This window comes from Rana temporaria, chromosome 5 (genome assembly GCF_905171775.1).
Source record: "Rana temporaria chromosome 5, aRanTem1.1, whole genome shotgun sequence".
NCBI lineage: Eukaryota > Metazoa > Chordata > Amphibia > Anura > Ranidae > Rana > Rana temporaria.
The window spans coordinates 168,516,560-168,532,459 of record NC_053493.1 but is presented as its reverse complement, the minus strand read 5'-3'; the positions used below and the strand labels follow the sequence as shown (position 1 = coordinate 168,532,459).

At 43.8% G+C, this 15,900-nt stretch overlaps 1 protein-coding gene across 1 annotated transcript in view; it reads left to right on the top strand.

Annotated features, from left to right (window-relative positions):
- The window catches only part of LOC120940468 (sodium-dependent neutral amino acid transporter B(0)AT3-like), a 172,498-nt gene that overhangs the window by 113,016 nt on the left and 43,582 nt on the right, over positions 1-15,900 (top strand). The window contains exons 7-8 of the mRNA XM_040353349.1: positions 15,447-15,575; positions 15,665-15,821. Of these exons, the coding sequence (XP_040209283.1) occupies positions 15,447-15,575; positions 15,665-15,821 (286 nt within the window). The remainder of the gene's footprint in view (positions 1-15,446; positions 15,576-15,664; positions 15,822-15,900) is intronic.

Sequence of the window (15,900 nt, the reverse complement as noted above, 5' to 3'; positions counted from 1 at the left end):
TGAGGAAGAGGGGGGGTATGTACAGGACTCCAGGGTTGGGTCCTGGACAGGTGCTATACAGCACCACTATTTGGGCTATGGTCCCTTTAAATTGCTGTGAGAGAGTGTTCAGGGGGTCACCCAAAATGGGTGAAGGATTCCAGGCGTAAGAGTTAATCCAGAGTGGACTGGCTCGCAGTCCTCTCTGTCTTGGTAGAGTCATTTGGGGCCTGGAATTTTGGAGGCTCAAAAGTGCTATTCGGGTGGGAACCCGAATAGCACTTTCACCTAATTCCACCCCTAACCACTGGGAGTCGGCACACAGAGAGTTAACACTTCCAGAGAACAGCCCAAAAAACAGGAAGTGGTGCTAGAGGTGTGTGGAGGAGTATGGGGATTGCACCTGTGAAGATGAGCTGGGAGTATGCTGGGAGCCGTTAAGAATACAGTGAGGCCTTTTGAAATACGGGGGGTGAAGACCCGTCTACAACCAAACTGTATGTGTTTTTGCTTTGACTTGTTTTGTGCTGAAGAAAAGCAGACTTTTATTTGATGCCGAAGCTAAGCGGACTTTTGTGTTATAGTTTTTCCTTGTGTGCTGAGCAAAGCCTTATTTTGGTTTGTCTGTGAATAAAAGCCTCCCCCCCCCCCCAAACGGTTTATGCACTTAATCCCACTGAGCTATAGCCCCCAAACTTTACTAAATATATATATATATATATATATATATATATATATATATATATATATACTGTATTTATTGGCGTATAACACTCACTTTTTTACCCTAAAAATAGAGGGTAAACTGTGCCTGCGTGTTATACACAGGGGGCTGTGGAAAGTTTTTTTCCTGAAACATCCCTCCTAAAGTTAGGGTGTGTGTTATACGCCGATAAATACGGTATATATAAACAGTATTTCACAAAAGTGAGTACACCCCTCACATTTTTGTAAATATTTTATATCTTGTCATGTGACAACACTGAAGAAACACAATTCTACAATGTAAAGTAGTGAGTGTACAGCTTGTATAACAGTGTAAATTTGCTCTCCCCTCAATAACTCCACGCACAGTCATTAATGTCTAAACCGCTGGCCACAAAAGTGAAAATGTCCAAATTGGGCTCAAAGTGTCAATATTTTCTGTGCAATATTTTGTGTGGTCACCATGATTTTCCAGCACTGCCTTAACCTTCTTGGGCATGGAGTTCACCAGAGCTTTACAAGTTGCCACTGGAGTCCTCTTCCACTCTTCCATGACGGCATCACGGAGATAGCGGATGTTAGAGACCTTGCGCTCCTCCACCTTCTGTTTGAGGATGCCACACAGATGCTTAATAGGGTTTAGGTCTGGAGACATGCTTGGTTAGGCCATCACCTTTACCCCAGCTTCTTTCGTAAGGCAGTGGTCATCTTGGAGGTGTTTTTGGGTCGTTATGTTGGAATACTGCCCTGTGGCCCAATCACCAAAGGGATGGGATCATGCTCTGCTTCAGTATTGTGAATTTCCATCTGCAGGAGGCTTCTGTGGTAATAGCTGTGTAGTTGCAAGTAGGGACCATAATAGCGAACTTGGAGATATTATCCACAAACACCAGGGCATATCAATATCCTGAGGAGGTTTTAGACACTGTCAGAAAGACCATAGTTACTAGTTTAAATGGCTCTGATGTGTAAATCTCAAGGGCAGTAGCGTGTTCGGGCAACTCTTTTTGGAGTGCACAGTTCTGAAACTTGACGCAAACCTACTGTACCGAATCAGACAATTCTGGGAGTATGAATATCGGCAGGTATGAGTTTCAGTCCAGTCTGCCCCAAAATGTCCCATCGTGCTGTGTACGACTTGGCAGAGTTTTTAGGTCTGTGGACTGTGAAATCAAGAGTTGAAAGGTGTCTTGTTGTCGACTTTTAATTGTGCAAAATCTCTGGTTGAACTGTATCTCGTGTCTAATTTAATCCCTCTGTTCATCGGGTCATGTTCTTGTTTTATGTATTTTTTTGTTACGTACTCACAGGTGTTCCTAATACAACCCATACAACTCCTGCATGGGTATGTTATGTTCAAACCCTGACTGTAACACAACTTAAAGCGGAAGTAAACCCATCGATTGGATAGTTTAAAAAACAGTTAACATTCCTGGCATGCCGGAAATGTTAGCTGTCGCATTGGTTGTGCTGTCAACCAAACTTTCACACCATCCAATAATTGGTGTCATAACTGATCACATGTGCAGAATCATGGCAGTTGAAGGTTAAACAAAGGCCAAGATGGCAGCTGCCTTGGATAAAAACGATAGGAGGGCTTACTTCCACTTTAATACTCACTGTATACGCCATGTCAGAATGTTTATACTGAAGTATTAAACAGTTTTATACTTATGAAAATAAGCAAGCATAATTAACGAGATTTACATAAGTCAACATAATAACTCAAATTTGTTTATTCGCGCTAACCTTAAGACAAAGGGAATACAAAAGTGTGCAAATTATATATATATATATATATATATATATATATATATATATATATATATTTATTTACTAAAAATCTTTGCAAAATAAGATCAAAATATAATAGGTTACATGCAAAGAATATGGATCAACATTTCAATAATGTGGCTAATACCAATGATAAGAATATAACCTCAGGATCTTGTTTCAAAATATCATTGTAACAAAACTGAGTAATTCATTAAGAGTAATTAATAGCTTATCAGTGGCTCAGCAGAATGTGAAAACAAGGTTTCGACACGTGACCTTTTTCTCAGTCAACAGATTTCGTAAGCTCAATTACTTTAACAGCACATGGACAAACTTGTTATACCATGTACAGAATTGGTGCTTTAACCAGGACTTATATTTAAGGTAAAGATCATTTCCAATAAATTATTTTGTTTTAAGCATACATCATAACTAAACCATTTACTAGAAACTGAAATCAATTTCAATTGGAATAATACATATATGTGTATTGCTCTGTTTGATTGGAAAAAGAACAAATCATACTGCAGTTAGAATTATTACAATTCCAAATTTTCTATGCTACAAGAATTAAACAGTCATCCAGGTATATGTCTCTAGTCATTGCCTACAGATATATAGAAATCTATACTTTACCAGAAATCTCAAAATCTTTTGTCTGAGAGATGTCAGCTTTCTTTCCTTCTGGACAATTCTTCCGTTCTTCTTTTTTTTTTTTTTTTTTCGTTCTCCTAAATCTTACTTCAAACTCCTATCCCCCAAAGAAAGCAGGCATGGATATGTTTTACATGTAATTATTGCCATCAAATGACATATTATTTGTGAATCAGGCACTTATGCTGTAAACCTGTGGCGGTGTAACGTAAATGGGATAAAGAAGTGATAAGCGGCACTTGGCTCCACCCTCAGATGATGTACTTGTGACGAAACTAGTCAGGGCGGAACCAAGTAAAGCAGGTGGAACATCAGACGGCATCAGTGATCGCCCCCCTCCTCGCAGCTAGACCAGCAGTGAGTGGTAGGAGACGCCGACGGCTTGATGCTAGCACTGACGCGGGTATTTTTGTGATACATGCCGATAAAAAGTTTACTTCATGTGAGTGTATTGGATGATGTTTTTATTTGGAGATTAAAAGTTTGAAACAGGATCACGCTATGTGTTGGTTTCCTGTGTCTCTTTCTATGGTTGAACCCTGTTTAAATCAGAGAAGCTGATCGGAGATCGTGGCTGAGATTGTACTGCTGACACTCTGATAGACTTTCGCTCTAGGGTAAGAGGATACTCAAGAGGGGGTCTCTCTTCACACATCCCCCTCTAATTTCTACGAGCACATGCGTGGAGGTGTTTTTCGCTTGCATCTAACGTCTCATCTTGGGTTTAATTGGACTCCGCTTTGAAATAGACTTTTTCATCCCAGTCTTTTCACCAAAGATTGACACTATTATATAAGGACTTTTTAACCAGAGACACTGTTTGAAATTTGTTGAAAGTTTTAAATTTTTTGTTTTCTGCTTAGCGCTGCCTGGTTAATTTTGATACACTTTCTGATATAATATTTTCAGGTCTCATTATTCACCCTACAATTGATTAAAATTGATATTGGTGAACATTATCAGTGACCTCGGAGTATATAGTGGGGGAAACAATCATCCGAGAGGCTTGCTTAGAGGTGGTTTGAACACCAATCACCATCCAAAGGAACGGAGGAGGAATTCAGTTCCCAATCGGGGAGCGTAATGGCTACTAGCTGTTCCAGCTAGCTCCAAGGTGGATGCCGTGGCTAGATGGTAACCATCAGGAGTGGTGGAAAGGCAGCCTGTATGATGATGACCGTTCCAGAGGGAATCACAGCAACAGAACAGTGGACATCTGAACAGCTGACTTCAGGGCACTTCCCCTTTCATCCACGGCATAGCATTGACGTCACAGGAGGCGCGCAGGCGCACTGAAAGTATCGGCTCTGCTCGACTTGCTTGTTCCCTCTGGAGCCATCATCATCATATAGGCTGCCTTTCCACCCCTCCTGCTGGTTACCATGTAGCCACGGCATCCACCTTGGAGCTAGCTCTTCCAGCCATTACACACCCCCTTTGGGAACTGGATTCCTCCTCCACTTCTTTGGATGGTGATTGGTGTTCAAACCCCCTCTAAGCAAGCCTCCCAGATGATTGTTTCCTTCACTATCCACTCCGAGGTCACTGGTAACATTCACCAATATCAATGTCAAATTTTGACTGTGAACTTTAATTTCTTATTAACTTTATGAATTAAACAGCACTGTTCATCTTAACGGTAGCAAGCATTGTTTATACATACAGCATTACTTTGGAAATTTGATCATTCTTGCAGAGCGCTGCACTGTGTTGAATGTTAATTTATGAAACTACATGGATTCCCCTTTAATCTAGACCACAATGTGGAACTTATCAGATCCACATGTATAGCAAAGCGATATAATAAATTGTTGAAAATGTAAATATAATACCATTGCTCATTAATTACCAGGAATAAATGATTGGCTGTTTTACCCCAATAGAAATGGATAACATGCATTTAACAATTTTTATATAAATAAATAAATAAATAAATATATATATATATATATATATATATATATATATATATATATATATATATATATATATATATATATATATATATATATATATATACATTGTGGCAAAGTCGCTTGGGTTAGTAGAAATAGTGAAACATGCAGCGCAGCAAAGTCACCAAAATAGCAATAAATATGGCTTTATTGCATCAAAAATAATAATACAAACAAAAAGGCCTACTCCAGCTTAGGAGGCTAACTAAACAGTAGTGTCCCTCACTACGGGTTACTGGAGCGGCTATTCCGGCCTCCAGTATAAACAAACAAAAACAACAGTTCAATATAAACAATAAGTTCTGACAGACCTTGTTCCTCAGATACACAGACAGACTTCAGTCTGCCCATCCAGCACAGCCTGGATCTCACACTGAGCTCTCCCTCTCCCAGACTCTATCAGGTGCAGGCTAATTAATAGGGAGAGAGAGGAGGTTTACCTGTTGGGCCAGGCTTAACCCTTTCTAAGACAGGGAAAGCTGACCTTTCCAATCTCACACTGACATACCTGGAATCATGTACTCTGTCACATATCCTCCCCCCCAGCTTAACACCTGTGTGGGAAGCGGCCACCTCTGCAAACCCTTGTACTCGGGACAGAGCATCTGCGTTACTGTGGAGGAGACCTGCCCTGTGTCGTACCACAAAAGAAAAGGGCTGTAGGGACAAAAACCACCTCGTAACCCGAGCGTTCTTGTCCCTGTTGGTGTGCATCCATTTTAACGGAGCATGGTCTGTGACCAGGGTAAACCGTCTGCCCAACACGTAGTAGCGGAGTGTTTCTACTGCCCACTTAATCGCCAAACACTCTTTTTCGACTGTGGCGTAGCGCTGTTCTCGGGGTAACAACTTCCGACTCAAATATAGGACAGGGTGTTCCTCACCATCCACATATTGGGACAACACTGCACCCAAACCCACCTCTGAGGCATCAGTCTGGAGAAAGAACTCCTTCCCAAAGTCGGGAGCCACAAGCACGGGTTGGGCACAAAGCGCTGCCCGAAGACCAGCAAAGGCTTCCTCAGCCTTGCTGTTCCACTTTACCGTGTCTGAACTTCTGGCTTTAATAAGGTCAGTGAGCGGGGCAGCCCTTGTAGCAAAGTGAGGAATAAACCTCCGATAGTAGCCTACGATCCCCAAAAAGGCTCTGACTTGTTTTTTCCTCAACGGCCTGGGCCAGTTCTGTATAGCTCCTATCTTGTTCATTTGCGGTTTAACAAGTCCCCTGCCAACCAGGTAACCCAAGTATCTAGCCTCAGCTAGACCCAATGCACATTTAGAGGGGTTAGCTGTCAACCCCGCGCTTCTAAGAGTGTCCAAGACTGCCTGCACTTTGTCCAGATGGCTTTCCCAGTCCGGGCTATGAATGATCACATCATCCAAGTATGCGGCTGCATATTCGGTATGGGGCCTGAGCAACTTATCCATTAGCCTTTGGAAAGTGGCTGGAGCTCCATGGAGGCCAAAAGGCATAATCCTGTACTGGAACAGGCCATCAGGAGTGGCAAAGGCTGTCTTCTCTCGAGCATGCTTTGTCAACGGGATCTGCCAATAACCCTTTGTCAGGTCCAACGTGGTGAAGAACCTATCTTTGGCTAATCGCTCTACCAGTTCATCCACCCTAGGCATGGGGTAGGCGTCAAACTTAGACACCTCGTTTAACTTCCTGAAGTCATTACAGAACCTGATGGACCCATCAGGTTTAGGCACTAGAACAATGGGGCTGCACCACTGGCTGTGGGACTCCTCTATCACTCCAAGCTCAAGCATTTTCCTGACTTCAGCCCTTACAGCTTCCCTCTTGGACTCCGGAATGCGGTAAGATTTCACTCTTATGACAACCCCTGGTTCTGTAATAATATCATGGGTAATTTCTCGGGTTTGTCCAGGGTCAGGGGAGAAGACATCACTATTCCTCTCAACCAGGCCTCTAGCTTCCTCTACTTGCTCAGGTGTCAGCTCTGGAGAGATTGTCACTGAAGAACTAGGTGCCTGTGGAACAGGTGGGTTGTCACCCACTGTGGCCATGCAGTCCTCTCTAGCCCTCCATGGCTTAAGGAGGTTTATGTGGAAGATGGCCTCCTTCTTCCGGCGTCCTGGCTGACTAATTTTATAATTTACTGGGCTCAGTTTTTCCAGGACCTCATAGGGTCCCTGCCACTGTGCTAGAAGTTTGCTTTCTGCGGTGGGTACTAGAACCATTACTCTGTCCCCCCTTTCAAACTGTCTCACTAGGGCCCTCTGGTCATAGTAGGACTTCTGCCTACTCTGCGCCTGCTCCATATGCTGGCGAACAAGAGGGGCAATCTGAGCCATACGCACCCGCATATCTTCAACATACTGGAGGACATTGGTCCCAGTTACCCCCTGTTCTTCCCAGGTTTCCTTTAGGATATCCAGTATACCCCGGGGATGCCTACCATATAAAAGCTCAAATGGGGAGAAGCCCGTAGAACTTTGGGGAATCTCTCGAACCGCAAATAACAGGTAAGGAAGTAACAAGTCCCAATCCTTCCCATCCCTGCTAACGACTTTTCTCAACATCCCCTTTAGGGTCCGGTTAAACCTTTCTACCAAACCATCGGTCTGGGGGTGATACACTGACGTTCTCAGAGTCTGTACATTAAATAGCTGACATAGCTCTTTCATAATACGGGAGACAAACGGTGTCCCCTGATCCGTGAGCAATGTCCTGGGTATCCCCACCCGTGTAAACATCTGAACCAGCTCTTTAGCAATACTTTTAGCATTAGCCTTGCGTAGTGGAATGGCTTCTGGGTATCTGGTGGCATAATCGAGGATGACAAAGATGTACTGGTGCCCTCGAGCTGTTTTCTCTAAGGGACCCACTAGGTCCATGCCAATCCTCTCAAACGGAACATCAACTATAGGGAGAGGTATGAGTGGGGCTCTCAACTTCGGTCTGGGAGATGCCAGCTGGCATTCCGGGCAAGAAGCACAATATCTTTAAATCCCCTCATATACCCCAGGCCAAAAGAACCTCCTGAGCACCCGTTCTTGGGTTTTCTCCACCCCTAAATGTCCCCCCAGAAGATGAGAGTGAGAGTAATCCAGGATTTTCCGGGTGTATGATGAAGGCACAACCAGTTGTTCAAGCTCTTGTCCCTCATCGGAGGTCACTCTGTAAAGGAGATCATTTTTAAGGACAAAATAGGGATAGGCCTTTCCCGTTACCCCTTCCACTGGTACCCCATTAACCTCCACAACATTACTCCTGGCTTCCTGCAACAGGGGATCATCTGCCTGATCCCGGCCAAAGCCACTACCCGAAATATCCAGGACATCTGTATCCCCCTCGTCCCCTTCACTGGTAGCCTCTGGGGGGGGTTCCGGTTGACCAACCTCTGCCTCATCTTCTGTCTGTCGTGGGGCCCCGACTCTCCTGGACTGCTCCCCACGCTGATTCAACAGGACTTCCTTGACAGCCCTATTAAATCTTAGCTTGCTCCCCCTGCGTTCCCGTCTCGTTTTACCTCTTTTTGGATTAGAGATATACAAGTCAGGATGAGCAAAGGGAAATACTTCATGGACCCCTGTATTTCTCTGCTCCACTTCAGGTTCCCCTTGTTCTCCCATCACAGGGGACTGTAACAGAGCATGGAAATTAGGGAAATTCCTTCCTATTATCAAAGGATATGGTAGACGAGGAACTACCACTGCTACGATCCTTACCAAACTGCCCTGTACTAACACTTCTATGTTGGCAGTAGGATACCGCACAGTACACCCATGAATACACAATACCCCCATGGTTCTATGCTTCTGTATCCAACAAGGTTTTACCAATTTACTGGCTACCAAAGTCAGGGCACTGCCAGAGTCCACCAGGGCCACTGTCTCTTGTTTGTCCAGCAGGACAGGTACTCGGAAGGTATGTCCCCCTTCTACCAGGCCTGCTAAACAAATGAGTCCACAAAAATCATAGGAATCTTCCCCTAGACCACACTGCATGGGCTCAGGAAGATTGGGGCATCTCGCCCTGACATGTCCTTTGGCGCCACACTCAAAACAAGTTATGGAGTTTCTCCTAGGGTGGTCCTCTTTCCCAGGGTTTTGACCTCTAAAGTCTGTTTTGGAAAAACGGGCTCCCGATCCGAAGTCTGCTTCCACTCCACTCCTCCGGTCTCCTGTTCTCTGTGTTTTCCCGGTCGTCCTAGAGAGAGATCGGTCCAAATTTTTGGTAGACAGGTACCGCTCCACTTGTGCGACCATACTATCACAGTCCAGGGGATTTCCCTGAGTGACCCACTCTCGGAGGCCACTTGGAAGCTCTCTCACGTACCGGTCCAGTACAAGCGCTTCTATAATCTGTGCAGGGGTTTGAGTCTCTGGTTTGAGCCACTTCCGAGCCAGATGAATTAAGTCAAACATCTGGGATCTTGGCGCTTTTCCTTCTTTGAACCTCCAGTTGTAGAAACGTTGGGCCCTCACTGTGGAAGTCACCCCTAAGCGAGCCAGGATCTCTCCTTTCAGTTTGGGATAGTCTGCAGCAGCCACCTCATCCAGATCAAAATAGGCTTTCTGTGCTTCTCCCAGGAGGAAGGGTGCAAGGATTCCAGCCCACTGTCCTGGGGCCCAGCCTTCTCGGGTGGCGGTCCGTTCGAACGCCAGTAGATAAGTCTCCACATCATCATCCGGGGTCATTTTCTGCATACAGCTGCTTGCACGAATTTGGCTTACCCCCCCTGCTGGTGGGTTAGTAGACCCTTGGGTAGTCATCTGATCCAGGGTTGCTTTGAGAACAGCATGGTCTGACTGTTGTGCTTTAGTCAAAGCTTCAATCTGCAAAGTCAGGAGCCTGTTGGTCTCCTGCTGTACTGCAGCTGCTGCAGCGGCCTGTCTATTAGTCTCTTGCTGCACAGAGGTAGCTTGTAACAGGGCTTTTACAATATCTTCCATTTTCTGGGTCCTGTACCTTTAAGGCCACTGTAACTGTAAAGTGACCGGTACAACAGCGAACATCCCACTTCTGACACCACTTGTGGCAAAGTCGCTTGGGTTAGTAGAAATAGTGAAACATGCAGCGCAGCAAAGTCACCAAAATAGCAATAAATATGGCTTTATTGCATCAAAAATAATAATACAAACAAAAAGGCCTACTCCAGCTTAGGAGGCTAACTAAACAGTAGTGTCCCTCACTACGGGTTACTGGAGCGGCTATTCCGGCCTCCAGTATAAACAAACAAAAACAACAGTTCAATATAAACAATAAGTTCTGACAGACCTTGTTCCTCAGATACACAGACAGACTTCAGTCTGCCCATCCAGCACAGCCTGGATCTCACACTGAGCTCTCCCTCTCCCAGACTCTATCAGGTGCAGGCTAATTAATAGGGAGAGAGAGGAGGTTTACCTGTTGGGCCAGGCTTAACCCTTTCTAAGACAGGGAAAGCTGACCTTTCCAATCTCACACTGACATACCTGGAATCATGTACTCTGTCACAATATATATATATATATATATATATATATATATATATATATATATATATATATATATATACACACACAGTACAGACCAAAAGTTTGGACACACCTTCTCATTCAAAGAGTTTTCTTTATTTTCATGACTATGAAAATTGTAGATTCACACTGAAGGCATCAAAACTATGAATTAACACATGTGGAATTATACATAACAAAAAAGTGTGAAACAACTGAAAATATATTTCATATTCTAGGTTCTTCAAAGTAGCCACCTTTTGAGCAGACACATCTCTAGAACTGTTAAGAGGAGACTGTGTGAATCAGGCCTTCATGGTAGAATATCTGCTAGGAAACCACTGCTAAAGAAAGGCAACAAGCAGAAGAGACTTGTTTGGGCTAAAGAACACAAGGAATGGATATTAGACCAGTGGAAATCTGTGCTTTGGTCTGATGAGTCCAAACTTTGGTTCCAACCCCTGTGTCTTTGTGTGACGCAGAAAAGGTGAACGGATGGACTCTACATGCCTGGTTTCCACCATGAAACATGGAGGAGGAGGTGTGGGGGTGCTTTGCTGGTGACACTGTTGGGGATTTGTTCAAAATTGAAGGCATACTGAACCAGCATGGCTACCACAGCATCTTGCAGCGGCATGCTATTCCATCCGGTTTGCGTTTAGTTGGACCATCATTTATTTTTCAACAGGACAATGACCCCAAACACACCTCCAGGCTGTGTAAGGGCTTTTTGACCAAGAAGGAGAGTGATGGGGTGCTGCGCCAGGTGACTACCTCTTGAAGCTCATCAAGAGAATGCCAAGAGTGTGCCAAGCAGTAATCAAAGCAAAAGGTGGCTACTTTGAAGAACCTAGAATATGAAATATATTTTCGGTTCGGTTCGCAGCAGAACATGCGAACAGGCAAAACATTTGTTCGAACACGCAAACACCGTTAAAATCTATGGGACACGAACATGAAAAATCAAAAGTGCTAATTTTAAAGGCTAATATGCAATTTATTGTCGAAAAAAGTGTTTGGGGACCCTGTTATCAATGCAAAAAAAAGTTTTCAAAACTGCAGTTTTTTCGGGAGCAGTGATTTTAATAATGCTTAAGGTGAAACAATAAAAGTGAAATATTCCTTTAAACTTCGTACCTGGGGGGTGTCTATAGTATGCCTGTAAAGTAGCACATGTTTCCTGTGCTTAGAAAAGTCCCTGCACAAAATGACATTTCTAAAGGAAAAAAAGTAATTTAAAAACTACTCGCGGCTATAACGAGCACACAACCTGGCAGGCCGCAGGAAAAGAGGGGGGAAGAGAGAGCAGGCCCCCCTCCTGAACCGTACCAGGCCACATGCCCTCAACATGGTGAGGATGTCCCCATGTTGATGGGACAAGGGCCTCATCCCCACAACTAGGGTTGTCCCGATACCGATACTAGTATCGGTATCGGGACCGATTCCGAGTATTTGCGGGAGTACTAGTACTCCCGCAAATACCCCCGATACCAAAATAGATTACTTCCCCCCCCCGTCGCCGCCGTTACGCCGCATCCCGCCACCGTTACGCCGCATCCCCGCTACCGCCGACTGTGTAATACGCACCGGGAACATTACAGCTTTGAATAGCTGTAATGATTCGCGCCGCGCATAGACACTCCCCCTTGCTCGGGTGAACTGTCCAATCCCGAGCGAGGGGGAGTGTCTATACGCAGCGCGGTGCCAATCATTACAGCTATTCAAAACTGTAATGTTCCCGGCGCGTATTACACAGTCAGCGGTAGCGGGGATGCAGGTAAGCGGGACATGGCTGGATATGAGGGGGAGACATGGCTGCATGGGGGGGAGACATGGCTACTTGGGGGGAGACATGGCTACATGGGGGGAGACATGGATACATGGGGGGAGACATGGCTGGATGGGAGGGAGACATGGCTACATGGGGGAGAGACATGGCTGGATGGGGGGGAGACATGGCTACATGGGGGGAGACATGGCTGGATGGAGGGGGGGGAGACATGGCTACATGGGGGGAGACATGGCTACATGGGGGGAGAGACATGGCTGCATGGGGGGAGACATGGCTGCATGGGGGGAGACATGGCTGCATGGGGGGAGACATGGCTGGATGGGGGAGACATGGCTGGATGGGGGGGAGACATGGCTCGATGGGGGGGAGACATGGCTGGATATGGGGGGGACATGGCTGGATATGGGGGGAGAAATGGCTGCATGGGGGGAGACATGGCTGCATCTGGGGGGGACATGGCTGCATCTGTGGTGGGACATGGCTGCATTTGTGGGGAGACATGGCTGCATTTGGGGACACATTTAAAAAAAAGTATCGGTAGTCGTACTCAGTCCTAAAAAAGTGGTATCGGGACAACCCTACCCACAACCCTTGCCCGGTGGTTGTGGGGGTCTGCGGGCTTATAGGAATCTGGAAGCCCCCTTTGGCGCAACGCGGGTTTCTCATGACGCATCGGGGGCGGGGTCACCCGTACACATCAGTGGGTAACCCCGGCCTTTCTCCGTGGGTGGCCCCGCCTTCAGCTATAAAAGAGCTGTCACACCAGGAGAGCGCCATTTTGCCGGGCACCTCCTATGGAGGGGGTATCGTTCGTTTATTTTTAATAAAGGACTTGTCCCAAACTGTCTCCTATGGCTTCGTTATGCACATTAACCACTTAAGGACCGCCTCCTACACATACTGTACTTACAAACTGATTATGATAACACATTTACTGTGGCCTTTGCAGTAGCATTTGCCACTGGACATCCAGAAAACATGTCCATACAGACAAAATGCATACTTGTAAGATCCTGACTTGGGCATCTGCATATATCTTTTTGTAATCTCCTAAATCTATTATTAATGTTTTAATTGACATAGTTATTAATTTTATTTTGGTCATATCACATCTATGTCACATATGTCACTTATGTCACAGTAACACTACATGTGTTTGTTTTAATCTTCAGCATGCATTTATTGTGTGATATTCCAAAGCGCAGCATATAATTTACTATTAAAAACTATAAAACAATAGGCTGCAGGTGGCATCTACCCTAACAGGGTGTGTGGACTTGATGTGATGGGTCTGTTATATTTAAATTGTATTTATTATTACTCTCACATCATGGACCGCACATTATTATCAGACCTTTAGATTTCATTTTTTGTAGAAAATCTTCTTATGCCGCGTACACACGATCGCATTTTCTGTTGGAAAAAAATTCCACTCAAGCTCGGCTTGCATACACACGGTCACACAAAAATTCTCTGAACTTTCGAACGTCAAGAACGCGGTGACGTACAACCCTAAGACGAGCCGAGAAAATTAAGGTTAATGCTTCCGAGCATGCGTAAAATTGTTTCCGAGCATGCGTCTGAGTTTTGCGTGTCGGAATTGCTACAGACGATCAGATTTTTTCAAATGGAATTTTTTTCCATCTGAAAATTTGAGAACCAGCTCTCAATCTTTTGTTAGCGGAAATTCCGACAGCAAAAGTCCGATGGAGCATACACACGTTCGGAATTTCCGTTTAAAAGCTCACATCGGACTTTTACTGTCTGAATTTCCGATCGTGTGTACGGGGCATATGGTATCCCACCCATCTTGGCATTGTTAAATATTATGGCAGCTGTATTCCAATTAACAACCTCATCTTAATCTTTTTTTTCTCTCAATAAGGGTTTATTGTATAAATGTAAAATTACAAAATTATTATCTTAATCAAAACTAATCCCATTTTACAAATTTCCCCAATAACCTGTATTTAATTTCCAACCAAAGATTGTCTAAACCAGTTACAATATATCTATATTATTAATAATAAAATTGTTAAACTCATATCAAAAATGTATACTCAAGTGATAACTCAACATCGCATACTAATTCTAATATGTATCCACAGATATATTTCCTTAATGGAGGACATTTTACTTAAAATGTCTCTCTTTTCCTTTTTTCCAATATCAAAGGATACTCAATCTGTGTAATAGTTAAATGTAACCTTTATTTTACCATGTTTGAAAAAAAGAGTCAAAAATATTTGTGATCACATTGTTTATTATTAGATTAATCAACCCAGCACATTTTATTATGATATACCGGCACTCGACTTTGCCAACTTCTATCCCTGCACATTCTTTCATGAGATATGGATAAGGGAGGGGTACATGTCTTCAGGCTAACGTGACACACACACAAGATTTAGTACTAATGCCGCGTACACACGATCGGAATTTCCGACAAAAGTTTGATGCGAGTGTGTGTGTAGGCCCCATCGGACTTTTTCTGTTGGAATTTCCAACAGCAACAATTTGAGAGCTGGTTCTGAAATTTTCCGACAGGAAAAGTTCTTGTCGGAAAGTCTGATTGTCTGTATGCAATTCTGACACGCCAAAAAAAAAAACACGCATGCTCGGAATCAAGCCGACGCATGCAAGGAAACATTGAACTTAATTTTTCTCGGCTCGTCGTAGTGTTGTACGTCACCGCGTTCTTGACGGTCTAAATTTTGTATGACCGTGTGTATGCAACACAAGTTTGAGCCAAAATTAATTCGGAAAAAAATCCACGGTTTTCTTGTCGGAATTTCCGATCGTGTGTAAGCGGCATAAGAGTTCCAGTATTTACACACATACACTAATGTGTGCCTCAGGCTCTTATCACATGCTTCTTAAAAAAATTAAATAAAAAATAAAACCCCCATTGGTATCCATGTGCTCAGCACCCTGCATGTAAATTAGGAGCCGGGATTAGGGGGGAGTGCCCCTGCACCCTGTATGGATGGGCCGCCGCTGGAGATGAATTTGGACTTTTTATTCTAATGTTGACTATATTTGCAATAAGCATAAAATACTGTATATGCATTAAAATGTCAAACTTGAGCAACCAGCCATAAAAAACATTTACTTCATTTCAGGAATGACTGCGAAAAAGATGCTATAACAATAGCGATTATCAACAGTATGTCATCGTTATATGCTTCTATTCCAATATTTTGCATCTTGGGATACAAAGCAACACTTGCTTACTGGGATTGTTTGGACAGGTAACAATTATAAAATGTTTGCCATGGCATGTAAGTGTTATATTTTATATATAATATGAATGAACAAACATATGTCATTTTTATTTCAGCAATATCCTTTCCTTAATAAATGAGTTTGAAATAAGTGAATGGAACATTACAAGAGATAACTACAATGCGGTTTTAGATAGTCTCAATGCTACCTACCCTACAACAATTCATCATCTTAATCTAAAAGGATGTAATCTTCAAGCATTTTTGGATCAGGTAATGATCTTTACTTATTAAAGGGGCAGTTTACCAACAATTATATTTAGGTAAGGGTGGAATCAAAATTTCACCTAGG